This window comes from Amaranthus tricolor, chromosome 17 (assembly GCF_026212465.1).
Source record: "Amaranthus tricolor cultivar Red isolate AtriRed21 chromosome 17, ASM2621246v1, whole genome shotgun sequence".
In the NCBI taxonomy this organism is placed as follows: domain Eukaryota; kingdom Viridiplantae; phylum Streptophyta; class Magnoliopsida; order Caryophyllales; family Amaranthaceae; genus Amaranthus; species Amaranthus tricolor.
In genome coordinates this window covers 7,652,974-7,667,199 of record NC_080063.1, presented here as the reverse complement: position 1 = coordinate 7,667,199, position 14,226 = coordinate 7,652,974, and the positions used below count along the sequence as shown (strand labels likewise).

The 14,226-nt window shown below is 34.1% G+C and overlaps 1 protein-coding gene across 1 annotated transcript; it reads right to left on the bottom strand.

Moving 5' to 3' along the window:
• Positions 1-471: 471 nt before the first annotated feature.
• On the bottom strand, positions 472-13,346 carry LOC130804499 (protein PLASTID TRANSCRIPTIONALLY ACTIVE 12, chloroplastic). Its single transcript, XM_057668956.1, has 11 exons — positions 13,159-13,346; positions 13,017-13,063; positions 10,830-11,486; positions 10,388-10,500; positions 8,932-9,191; positions 7,851-7,972; positions 4,317-4,385; positions 3,477-3,530; positions 3,175-3,276; positions 1,842-1,969; positions 472-949 (listed from the first exon to the last, which is right to left on the bottom strand). The coding sequence occupies exons 1-10, from the start codon at positions 13,196-13,198 to the stop codon at positions 1,871-1,873; spliced, it is 1,563 nt and encodes a 520-aa protein (XP_057524939.1). The 5' UTR covers positions 13,199-13,346; the 3' UTR covers positions 472-949; positions 1,842-1,870.
• Positions 13,347-14,226: the final 880 nt, after the last annotated feature.

Below are 14,226 nucleotides of genomic sequence, written 5' to 3'. Positions count from 1 at the left end.
GGTTGAACAAAACATGATCAACTTCTAAATTCAAACATATTATGTTGATCATAATTATACCTAATAAGCTTAAACATTGCAATAATGAAGAAAATAAACTAAAATATGGTTTTACAAGTAAATAAACAAGATCAAAGCAATAATATGAGATGAGTATATACTTCAAACCAGTGGCAGATCGAAAAAAAAGAAAAAAAAAAAGAAAAAAGAAGAAAGAAAAGAAGTAATGTCAATAATTTTAAAAAATACTTATGTAAAACGTGCAAAATGGGTTTTTAACCCTGGTCATTTACGTGGAAGACAATAACACTAACCAACCCATATAATGTATATTTACGTATACTACTTGACTTCAGTGACACAAGGATCAATAATAAAGAGATAAATAAGAAAAAAAAAAACAGCAATAGATAATATGCAAAAGAACCAAAAGATGAACACAAAAGAAATAAATAAGAAAAAACCCAGCAATAGACAATACCCAAAAGCTTGAATAAACTCCAGAATATGAAATATAGTGTCATCCATCACATAGGAGTATAACTTGTCACAGCCAAAATCAAGTGATTCACCTATGAAATAAAAATTGACACTAGATGACAATGCAATCTGCATACTTGCATTTCATGTAAGCAAAAATTTTGAAATACTATGACTTTATTCAATTCTAGTGTAAATAAGGGTACAATGAACTGATAGAATAGGATAGGCTGCATTTTCCAGACTTTTAGATCATGCATCTCTTACATGCCTACAAAGGAAGTGATTCAGAACCCAGAGAAACGAGAATATTACACGGCTTGCAGCAGTATTAAGGCTTTTCGATGATACATCTGGTTGATGCATTTGTTGATCAAGAGCTAAAGCTATCGTCAATAGTGATTGCAAAGTACACTTTCTCTTGAGCAATACACCAGAGTTGGAGTTGGTACTTGGGAGTGCACAAGAACTGCAAGCACCCCAAACATACAAATTATTCAATCAAAGAAAATGTAGCAATACAAGGTTCTATTTTTAAAAAAATACATCAGCACCAGGAAAATCCACAAATGTAAAATATTCAATATGAATAAGGTCTGCGATTGAATTGATTTCATTTCTCATTATCTCAATGTCATTAAGTGGCTTCCATCTAGACGATATTTGGGGGTTCGTGAGACGTAAACAACCTTACCCTCGTAAAACTTTAAGGGCATGATTGGAATGGGGATACATATTAAAGGGGACATAAGGTCCGAACTACAAATTGAGGTACTTGGAGGTAAAAACAAGGTACTAAGGTTGTTACAAAGGAGGGGGGGATGGTCTCAATGTGACTAGGTGAGGTTAAAAGGGGAAGGACCGAAGGAGGAACTCCCCCCCCCCCTCTTCCTTTCTGGGGATAAACATCAAGCTTATGCTATGTTTGGGATCGATGATTTTATTTGAAAATTTGAAATTGACTAAAATTTATTGTTTGGCAAATTAAAAATTTTCAAATTTGAATTTGGATCAAACTCCACCATTGTTTTTTGAGTAGTTAAAGTTGAGAATTTGAAAATGACAATCCAAATCTTGTCATTCTCAAATTCTCCATTTATGATTTCATAATTGAAATAGTTGTTCACAAACACTACATTAGGGAATTGGCAGACATATATCCCCCATCCCCATCATATCTGACATTAAAACCACATATCTCCATTTGCAACAACCTTAATGCCTTGTTTTCACCTTCAAGTACCAGAATAAGAATCTTAGTTTGTTTTTATTTTACCTTAAATATTTACTCCTATTCCAACATGCCCTAAGGAGTACATAATTCATGTAAAAATACATTGAAAGTGTTACTCATTTCATACCTGAATCTTGAAACATTTTGTTGAAAGTATTACTCTTCCTCATCAAAGTCCATCAAAAAGTCAGTTAGATTCTCTGAATCTTCAACAGCCTCATCCAAAGACATGGACTCTTTCTTCTTAGGTTTGTCCTGAAAGGATCAAAAAGGAAGACGAAAAGTTATATCACATACAAATCAACTATATGCTTCTTCATGCTAACAAATGTATACAGTTTTGAGATAAATAGAATACTCTAATGTTTTTTATTTTTTTTTTTGAAAGGAGAATACCCTAACGTTGTTCATTAATAGAGATTTAAACTTCAAAATCCACTAGCAGTATCAGTTTTACTATTCAATTTCTATTTGAAGAAAGATCCATCAAACTTGGCATTTATTTCAACAAAAAGTGAGCCTAAACTAGCATAAGATCTATAAAATCCAATGCCAGACAGCGCGAAAATATGGCTTTGATCACGGTAATCGCAAAACAGATTTTGCAGTCAATGCAGCCCATATTTCGGTCGCTGTAAAATCAAAAAAAACTATACAATACCGTCACGATATGGTGATGCGACCTTACTTTTGCACTATGATGCCAAATATCCATATAGCTTTATTTCTGCACAGGTAGGCAAGTTAATTGGGTCACCTATCAATAGGATAATGTTGGTATCCTTGGTCTTACCTAACTGACGTTCCTTTGTGTATGCGTTTTTTTAGGAGAGGTGGGAGCATACCTATGTTACTGACTAGGACGAGCCAAAGAGGGTGTTCACCTTAGAGTATATAACATATCTTGGGGTTTCAACCATCAGTGTAAGCTTTTGGTGAGTTGGTTCCTTGACATGGTATTAGAAGCCAATATGACAAAAGGTCACTAGTTCGAATCTCAACCACCCCTCATTTAAAGTGGAATATTAAGCGCCAGGTGTGAAGAGGGCTTGTGCTGCATCCACACTTCTAACCCAAAAGCTCTCGTGTAAGAGGGCGTGTTAGAGTATATAACATATCTTGGAGCTTCAACCATCAGCATGAACTTTTGGTTGAATCAATTCCTTGACTCTCGTGTGAGGGGGCGTGTTAGAGTATATAACATATCTTGGAGTCTCAACCATCAGCTTAAGCTTTTGGTTGAGTTTGTTCTTAACACCTTTATGTTACCTCTTCCTCCAGGAAAGAATAAAAAATACAAAATATTAGGGGAAAGGGATAAAAACTGACATTTCTACTGATGCAACATGGATATCACATGACAAAAACAGGGACAGAACCACGGAACACTTGAAAAGTCATTTCACTCTAAATACAAAAAAAAATTACTGTGTTGACTGTTGACCATAAAGATGAATCACCTTTGACTTGCGAGGCTGAGGATTGGTTTTCAAGACACTCCAGCTTCTATTAATCTTCTCCTCTTCATCACTTCCTTCAGAGCCACTATCTTCATCCTCATCCTAAACCAGCAACAACCATGAAATTCAAAGGTAGAAACAAACAGTAATTATGACTTCAACTTTAAAAGGAAACGAATGGCTAATTTTGGGCCACTCTGAAATCAGAATTTAGATCATAATAATGTTTAAAAGGAAATGAAAAGAAAAGGATGAAGGTTAATATAAATTTTGGCATCATATTGTTACAAGGTAAAACTTACCTCATTGTCCCCAATGTCAACAGCACGTGCCATAGCTTCATCCATATCTGCAATCTGCTCATCACATAGAAAAACCAATAACCATTAGTTAAGATTATGGACTGCACGACCATCCTAGGTAACTTGCAAATTGCTATATTTTAGGGGTTCGCATTAATAAAAAAAAATACTAATTGCAATAAACACCTAAAAAACATTCAAAGAAGGGCTAAAAAGGATTAATAAGATAATATTTTCAACTTGTATAATTCTGATCATGATTCATCATATTAATTAAATCCCGACATGAACCAGAGGCGGAGCAAAGGCTCTATTTATTTTGCAATATCTTTTAAAATGGGGCCTATTTATTTTATTAAAAAATAAAAAATTTTCCACTTCAAGAAAAATAATTCAATACAAAATATATTGTAACATTATATTGCTTCAAATATAAAAAAGGTTTACAAACAAATCACTTAAAAAGTGTTAATCAGAACCAGGCCTAAATAGCACTATTAATATTTGAGGTCCCTTATTTTTGAAGGCCCTAGGCGGTCGGCTACCCCAGATGGCCTATGAATCGCCCCTGCTGATATAAATCCAGCAAAATTTAAGTCACTGATTTATTGCTATTAACACCGAGGCTGATATGTTGAATAATTTGTAGTTCATCACACTACGTATCACATAAATATATCTAAATAGTACAAACTAAAAGAAACTAAAAACTAAAAATGTGAACATAGTAACCGGTAAAATGAAGCCCCACACAAAATGACAAGTCTTGTAAAATGCAAATACCGGATGGAAGAAGCTAGAACATGGAAAAACTAGTACTAATAATCAAGATCTAGCTACCTCAAGCTCTTCAGTCTTCTCTTTGGCCAAAATTTGTTCCAGCTCCTCCCTTGAAATGATCTTCCCGTGCTATTCAAACAATTTTGTGAGAAACTAAATTAGAAAAAATAGTACAATTCAACAACTACATGACAGCATTTCTAAAAGCACAAGAATTAATAAAACAGTGAATTTGTTTATTAAAACAAAAGAGTGTGAGCAATTCAAAAAGAGTAGGATTCTAAAGCAATTTCATCTTCTAAAAGTAATCACTCCAAAATAGTTTACTCCAAAGTATATCAAATATGGAGTATAGCATGATAAAACTACAACTTAAAATAGGTACAATTCAAAGAAACAAATGCACTTCATACGTAGATAAAACCAACCCTGATGATAAATTATTATTCTTATGAAAATAGGACACTATTTGAATATACTTAGCATCAACAAAGATAGTCAACACTCAACACATTTTTCACATTTTAGCCATCTAGATAACACGTTGAAGTTAGATTGAACTTGAGGATATTAATGTTATTCTTTCTGGGCCACTGGCAAAAAGGTCTTGAAATGTTGTTCAAATCATTAACAAGTATCATTTCCAATCAAGTTATCTTTAACTACAATATCGCTAACGATTGCATGAAGATTCCCAAATCAATATTCTTTTATCATGAAACAATGTTGCAAGTTTGCACTTTACTCATGGGTTCCATATCTTTCCACAAGGATGACCAAATAATTGATATCAAATCAGATTCCCATATATTCTTGAAAAATCAAGGGAGAGATCACTAGTCTTGAGCCTTCATGCCAAAGAAGGCACTTGATTTCTTCAACGTTTTCCATATTGTTAGCCAAACTGCAGCCCCAGGGTGTTAGCCTCTAGGCTAGGACAACCAACAATAGTATTCTAATGTATTTCAAAATCCTATCTTTGGACCATATTCCCTGATCAAAACTGGTAAAGCTCGTGTGTATGAGCATCATTTTTTTGGTAATGGTCATGTGCGATTTCAAGCCTTATTTTACCATTTGCTATAAGATCTAAGCTCAATGCTTTTATCGGTACTTTTTGGTAGACTAACAAGTGAACATGGGGGAATTTATTGGATTAAAAAGAATGACATCAATATTTCAAAAGCATTGAGGAGGATTGATATTCCAAAAAAATTATCTTGTAAAAAGAGGTGTTGAGAGTCATAATGAAACAAGCTATATGAGTTCATTTAAATGGCAGATTTTTATTTTCATGTTTTGTTCCTTGAATATTTAGTACGCTCAAGAAGCTTTCATGTGAATCTCACTCCTTAAAAGCCATTTTTCGAAGAGGGAGTGTAACTTGTGAAGGCAGAATCATTATGTTGGGTCTAGGTGGAAAACAATTGGTTGATTTCGCACATCATATTCTACTGCATGCAAAGCAATGCATCTAGATTAGAAATTCAACTGAGAATTGTCATTGATTCAAGAGGTGACGATATTTACTATATACATTACTCTTCAGTCTGATATACAATATACAGTTTGAAGTATGCATTTCAAAATTTTGAGGTTTCATATACATCACAAATCCAAAATCACAAATGCCTTTAGCTTTGAAAGCTCTTCCTAAACTGTAATCATGGAAATGTATAGCAAAAACTCATAAAACCATCTACCAAACATAACATACAAAACCGAACGTTATCGATACAGTTGTCATAGTACAAAAACAAGGCCACATTGTATTGTAGCATCCGCATCGTAAATGTTTTTAAATTAATGAATCACTGTTAACCACATCATAAAGGTGTATGCTTCAAGGGACATTTCACGGTTTTGGCCAATGATTGACAATGAAACAACCAAAGTGAAGCATCACTCTAGTTACCACACCACTATGTATGTTATTGCAATCGCAATCGTTATCACATTTTGCACTATGGTTGTTGCATTTTCAGTAAAATACAATAAAAGAGCCCAACTACTCTTCAGATTTCCACTTTGTTTTAAAATTTAATTTCAATGGAGAACAAGGAATGTTTGGTGAGTTTAATGCAAACACATATAATTCTAAATCAAAAATTTTATCAAAGATTATACGTAGCAGGATGGATCTATTACACCATGGATCAACTACTTTTTAACAGCAATGAGGAACATTTGGCTTCACAAGGGTTAAGTTACCTTCTAGAATACACTTACTAATACTACTTACTAAACTTAAGGGGACTTTCCTATCATGCTATTTTTGGGCTTAAGTTTCAAACATAATATCCAAGTATAAGCTTGATGATGCAATTCCAACTTGCTTTTGCGGATATATTTGCAGAAATATTCATGAACGTGGGAATCAATGTTCAATTTCATTGTTCTTTGGCTAAAATGTTTTTAAGAAGAATGTCGCTTGGGTAGTAGCAAATATGGCTACAAAGATTGACCATAGTGCTAGGCAACCAAGGTTTGGAGTTTCTACCTTTACATGACAAACAGTCATGTAAGCAAAGTCCTTGATAGGCAAAAGACAAGAATACTCATGTATTTACTGACTTAACGCTTTTAGTATCGTGTTGCAAAAAAATAGAACATCAAAAGTTCAAGTTATTTAGGTTACGGCATCTAGCATCCTAACTCAATATGACAAACCGAGTAATGGTGCAACCTCCACTGTGATGGCTCACTAAATTTCATGCATGTGGCGAAAAGGGTCATAAAATTCAAACTAATTGATATCCTTGTACTTATCTAGCTACAATGGAGCCTACTATAGCAGTTATTGGCCATGATAACAAAAATTTCAGAACCTATAGAGGCCGCGTAGTGCGAAAATGCAGTAGCGGTCACGGTTGCAGTAACGGACACGTTGATGCAGTGACGGGATGATGTGGTTGTTGTAACTTCAAATATTGAACTAAACCATTAAATATCGCTTGGAACGGCCTAAAACACGGTAATTTGCACCTTTACGATGCAGGTTCGATAAATTTGAAAATCCTTACGATACGGCCGATATAATACAAATTGTCAACGCGACCTTATTTTTTGCACTATGATAGAGGGAGACACAACATCTAAAGGAGATGAAAGAGGAGCGTGTAGCCAAAGCCTTCACTTTCCCTTTATGCTACATTTCCTTCTTTCCACATTTCGAGAGTGTGTATAGTCAAGATAGGGCCATGTTATAGCTAATAAGGTGATACTTAGTGATAAAATCTCATCATAACGTTTGATGGTTGGGGTTTAGGATCAACAATATCCTTTCTTTCTTTAGTTTGTACAGTATATAAGCACATTATCTTTGTACAAAATATAAAAGGATCACAATAAGAGAAGTAGAAAGCATTCATAGCATAACGTTTTTGTTCCTGTCAAAAAAGGTTCTGTCCATTTCTATTATTTAAGAATTGGCATATTCCTATCTCCAGCACATATACCATGTTCCACCTTCTCATCAGATATTAATATGCTAAACGTTATGATGGAGTCCATTGTTTTCTATTTCTAGAAAATGTTTAGAGGCGACTACAGTTATTACCCTATTAGAAGCCACAACATGAAAATAAAACTAACCTCCTTAAGATGAGCCAACATGTTAGGTGTAGGTTCATGAAAATCTGGGCCTCTATAATCGATTACAGCATCCGGTTCTTGAATGTAATTAACAGTAGGATAAACAGGATCTCCACCCCAAACTGCAAAGGACAGTAACATATTAAATAGCATGAAAACACGGAAAGATACAAGCAAATTGCATCCGAAACATGTAACAGAACTCTCCAGTGCCAAGATAAATATAAAAATATAAAAAAAAAAAAAAGCAGGGAGCCAAGTAGAAAAGAAAACATGCAGAGAAATCATAAAAGTCAAGGACAGCATCTCATGGTCAACATTTTAGGGGAAGAAGACAGAAGTGCAATGCACAGACATACTATGTTGCATATATGAATTCAGTTCCAACATCTCATGAAGTGTAGAAAATCCACCACTCCAAGAATATATTACACAGTGAACTTAGCAAATCATACATCATTCAGGAGTGATTCGGCGAAAGGCAAGCACTAACCATAAACAGAGAGAAGCTAGTAGAGCTACAGGGATTATCAGTGAATCTTTCTGCTTTGCAATGTTGGAAACTACTCCTAGTATACAACAGTTTTGTCTTTTTGCACAATGTTATATTATGGAACGTTCCTAATGGGAAACCATATCACTTGAATTGACTAAAGAGAGTGCCATCTTTGGACTACAATAATTTAATAAGATTAGCATAATGTCTGTCCAATTAATGACATTTAGAAAGCAAGCATTTCCAAAGTAATTACAACATGAAATCTACGTTAGCAAAAGGAGAAACTTTTTAATTCTTAAATTCCAGTAGCCAAATCCTCGACAGAAACAACACAAAATTATGAGGAAAATGAAATTTATCAAAACCAAAAGATTATAATGTTAACAATGCTACTTGCTTTTTTGATCCTCATGCATGATATAGCCAAAGGAGAAACTTATCAAAGATGAAATTTCACGTTAGCATAAGAAGAAACTTTCAGAATTCTAAAAATTCCAGTAGTCAAATCCTCAACGGAAACATGGAATTAGGAGGAAAATGAAATTTATCAAAATTAAAAGGTTATAATGTTAAAGATGATACTTTGCTTTATTTGATCCTCGCGCATGCGCATAGCCAAAGGATCCCTGCGTATGCGAATATCAGTCCCCATCATTATGCGATATTCTCTATCAGTCTGATAACTGAACATTTCAATAAGCTGTGTGTTCTCATCTTCACCAGTCTCTTCAAAATGTTTTTGAATAGCTTCACGTGAAGTATCTCCCTTCCATGCTTTAACCCATTCTGAGTAATATGCCATGGGGCCTACTCTCTCTAATTTTTCCTGTTCGGCTTTCAACCTACATCAAACAATTTAGACCATATGAAAAAGGACTAAATATTATTTCACAGCATGTCTGCTACAAATATAAAAAATGTTGACCTTTTTGCTTCATGTAAACAAAGAGATTTTAGCCAGGAACATGAAAAAGAGAGGACATTCACAGAAGTGCTGCCTGCCGAGAAACAAAAAGGAATGCAACTTTTCATATTACAAACATCACTACATATAACAATATATATTGATTCTTAAGTCTGACAATAAAATCTTGGTGTATACAGCAACACAGAAAAGGACGAATACTTGAGTAAAACACTTTCCTGCTGAAGCAAAAACCATTTGTATCTAGCTGAAGGATCTTGCTTCAAGGACATAAAAGAGATAAACATCTCCCATGAAGATCTTTGCCTTAGATATTTCCATGATCTTCCAAAAAACCCTTAATACTTTCCTCCTGTATCCCCGCTCACATAATTGTTTAATGAAGAATAAAACTCCTCATTTATGAAGCTTGGTAAAAGTTTCATCTCTCAGACTTAAGTTAATAACAATGCAAGATAAATCAACATAAATTTAAGATCTATTATTTTAACGGATATAATTCATTAGAACTTGGAAGCAATCAGCACTTCCCCGACCTTACACCCCCACTCCTCACAATAACAATCTCAAAGCCTTGTATTCCAAAAAAGGGGACCGGCTACATGAACCTAAAATCTTATATGACAACGCTATCCACTAAGTACTCTTTTTACCCAAAATTCAAGGGAAAATACAGTTAAACATACCCAAATCCCAAGAGTGTAGTGCAAACCATGATAACAACAAGGTTATCTTTACACGATAGAACTCTTACTGTTGTTAGAAATTAGAACACATAAAAGACCAACTTATAAGCAGTACTCCTACCAGAAAAAATGTACAAAGAAAATAATAATCCAATTACAGTAGATCATTTACAGTTCTCAGTGGTATACATGTTTTGTTAACTAGGGCAGTCAAAAAATTGAATGACGCAAAAACACACACACTCATATAAGTTTCCGCCCTCATATGCACATAACTGGAATGAAATAATGATGCTACTGAATTAAACAGTACACGTATTAGATGTATCGTGGTTATTTAAGATTTAACTAAATGGAACTATCATCATAATCAAGTAATCTGCCCATGACAAAACAAGGAAACATCAAGGATACACAAAGATGGTACCTTTCCTCTTTAAACAGGTGGCGTCTAGCTCTGTAGAGAGATGCCTCTGTTCGAGTTGGATGCTCTCCATAAAGCTTTACTTGTCCAGTCTCAGCCATGGCTTTGAGAAAAACCTGTAAGCAAGCAACCAGAACATAATAATTATGCGATGGCACTAACATTTTGAGCCTTTGTTTTGTTGAAATCAAAAACTTGATTTCCCACTCTTAAGTCCATCTGTCTTTCCAGAGTCAACGAAAAGGAAACTATCCAAGATACATGGGGGCAAAAAATTTGAAAGTAACTAATACTGCAACTACTTTCTGAAAATATTCATCTCGAAGATACTTAATTGTACTTTCAAATTTTTTGTTTTTCTTTCCATAATAATATAGCTATTGACTTTGTTGATTTCGAGTGGGAAGAAAAGCATATACAAGCTTGCTTCTTACTGTTCACTAACCGTTTCAACATCAGGCTTCCTCCTTTGCCATCTAGACCACTGCTCCTTATCGGGCTTTCTCCAATTCCACCAAAGTTCTTCACTTGTAAGTGGTTCATCTTTTGGCTTTTTCACTTTTGGATCAATAAATGGATGTGGCCGTCCAAATTTTTTATCCAGCTCAAAATCACTCAACTCCTCTCTTTCAGTTTCAGGCTCTGTCTGGTAGATTACATATTCAGAAGAAGAATCTTTAGGATCTTCAGCAGCGTCATCTGACATATCCGTTATAACTGGATCTGAAGTGACTGAATTTTGTTCCCGAGAGCCAGCAAAAGCAGCTGATCCTTTGTAGCTTTTGCGCCTGCTTCCAGGCTTCTTCCCAAAGGATGAAGCAGTTGTTGACTCTCCTTTAGGTTCTGGAGCTCTAGCAGCCCTAACACGGTCAGCAGTCCCTTCAGGCCAATACTCCTGCCCTGGAATACTTGCACGTGCACCAGAGGCAGGTTCAAGCTTCCCAGATGTAGAGTCCATATAGCTGTGATATGGTGCACGCTCAACAGATACTTCCTCAAATGAATCATCCTCCTTTTGACATTTTATACTGCGTGACCTAGGCTTTGATGACAGAGGACATATTCTCCCTATATCACGTAACAATGCATTGGAAAATGAGGCCTACAAGCATTAGAAAATAAGCATACATCAACATATCAAGATAGAGGACATTGATGTACTCTTTGCACTTCAAAATCTGTAGCAAAATGATAGAAGAGAGAGAAAGTCTCTTCCATATCGGAAAAGAAGGATGAAAAACCAAAGAAATAAAAAAACCTCCAATACAAAATAAACAATTCCATGCAGATTTAAAAATATAATGAAGCTGGTACTCCTACCAATGCTTATCAGTACCACTCCTCGTTAGAACAATCACTCACTTCTCTTCTAAGTAGGCAAAGGAATAATACCAATTTTCAGTACTTATCTAAAGTTTTATGCTTCAAATCCATTTGATCATGGAGCAAGATGATTATTTTAGCAGATAGAGATCAAAACAAATTACAAAAGACCATGGCCTCATCAACCTATAGATTTTAGTTCTGCTAACAACCGGCAAAACAACAAAGATGGGGTAACAAGTACATCTCTTTCAAATTTATAGGCATAAGTAAATGTTGCGATCAAACCTTGATTATCCCAATGCATAAAAACGATATTCTTTAAGTTAATTCAAACGGCACAACCTCATTGTTGATCTAAAATAATTTTAACAAATTAATAATACACTTGATTATCCCAATGCATGTAGGTTATACACAACCTTACTTACCGATAGATACCACAAATCAATTATAAAGATATAAGTCATACAAGGCCTATTAACTTGTAGTGGACGGACTCGTGGTAGTAAGAATGTATGACAATTGGCAAGTGAAGCTGATTGCTCATTTAGAGGTGAAGACCTCAGAAATCTCACCTAGCTGCACCTAGAGTGAAGGTCTTAGGGCACTCAATGGGGAAGACACCATAATAGGGCTTGGTGAGGTTGAGGAAATCCCTTAATGCAAGTACTAAATTTCCTTATAGAGCCTAGGGCAAGCGCCTTAGAGCGCCTTTTGGTCTTACCTCAGAAGAAGCCTATTTAATGCGGGAATATGATTTCTCTTCTCCTCCTCTCCTTTATTTTATCTTCTAATCTTCTAATCTTCTTATTTCTCTACTTATTATGGAGTTTTTTCTAGGGCATTTATAAGATCTCATTTTTTTCCTGAATTTTGGGGGACTCAAAACCAATGGCTAATGCATTCGACTAACGTCTAATGATTAGGCTCGGGGACCTTAAGCTTTAGTGCGAAAACACGTAGCGTTGATGGTCGCACAATGGATTTTGCTCGCAATACTCTTGGCCTCAATTGTGCTAAGCTCCAAAACATTTACGACACTCAATAAACTAGTTTTACACCAAAGTAAGGTGCATTCAACCCACTGCATACTAATATTCGTGATTATATCAGAATCTGGAGGAAATTTTTCAAATTCTCAAATACAAAAGGACATCAATATCAACCAACTTCCAAGGAAAAAACGGCATTGACGGATTTGACTGAAACAACACATGGAATTCACATTATAAATGGAAAATTAGAAGAAATATGCTTAGAAATTAAATCAAAAGGAAATAAGAAACAAAAGAAAAGGAGAAAGAACCTTGTAAAAAGAGGAATCAGAGAGAACCATACACCTCAATCTTCTGTCTGCCATGGGAGTGAAAATATAGTTACTAAAAAAGGAAAGGATAAGAAAAAAGAAGAAATAGTTGAATTAAGGCGAGGAATTGATGGAAGCAAACCTTGAAGAACCCAATTTGTTGATAAACTGAAAGTGGCCATGTTTGCTGGTTTTGAGTTGAAATGGAAAATGACGAAAGAACCTTGTAAATAGAGATATCAGAGAGAACATCAACATACTCCCTGGATCCTCGGAAAGCTGCCATATTTGGATTAAATATTTTATTACTCCATCCATTCCTTCTTTACAGAAGTCGATTTTTACGAAAATTAAGAAAATAAAACTTTTTAGAGGTTAAATATATTAATTTAATAAATAGTCCTTTTTATTTATCCTATTTGTTCTATTTACTTTTCGACACTATTTACTTATTATTTTTATGTATTTTACTCGTAATTTATAAGTTAAAATATAGTCATATGGGATCTAGTTTGATTTGTCTAAATACAAGAATTATTAATATCAACTTTTTATAATTTTTAATTAAAAATAATTTGAAATATTAAAGGTTAAAATTGTTGTCACGGCAAGTGTGAAAAACTAAATGGGACAAGTAGGGTGAATAGAAGGGAGTAATAAATTTGATGAAATAAAAATAGAGACTATAAATATTATAAATATTAAAATGAAGTTAGTGGAAAAAATATGAGGATCACAACTTGTAAAAATATTTTATAAAATATTGGAAAACATATTGCACCATAACCAATTTAAAAATGTTAAAAGTGAAGTTAATGGAAGATATGAGAGATCATAAATATTATTAAAATATTAAAATGAAGATAAATAAGGTTAATTTTATAAAAAATTTGTAATATAAAAAGAAAAATTTTTGTGAAAACAACAGATTAAACACCCAAAAAAACAAATGAGAACAATGTTAAAAAATTGAGGGAGTATAATTTATAATTATTATCATAAGGATAAAGTTTAGATTATTTATTAATTATAACTGTAATATTTAATATTTATGAGTTCGCCATAAATCGATAAGTACAACTACTATAATCATATCATCAAAGTTTAATCACCAGTATTTTAATTAAATTACATTTACATTGTGTTTGAATAAAACATTAACAGAGAAAAGAAAAAAAAATGGAAAGGGAGGGATAAGAAGGGAAAGTGT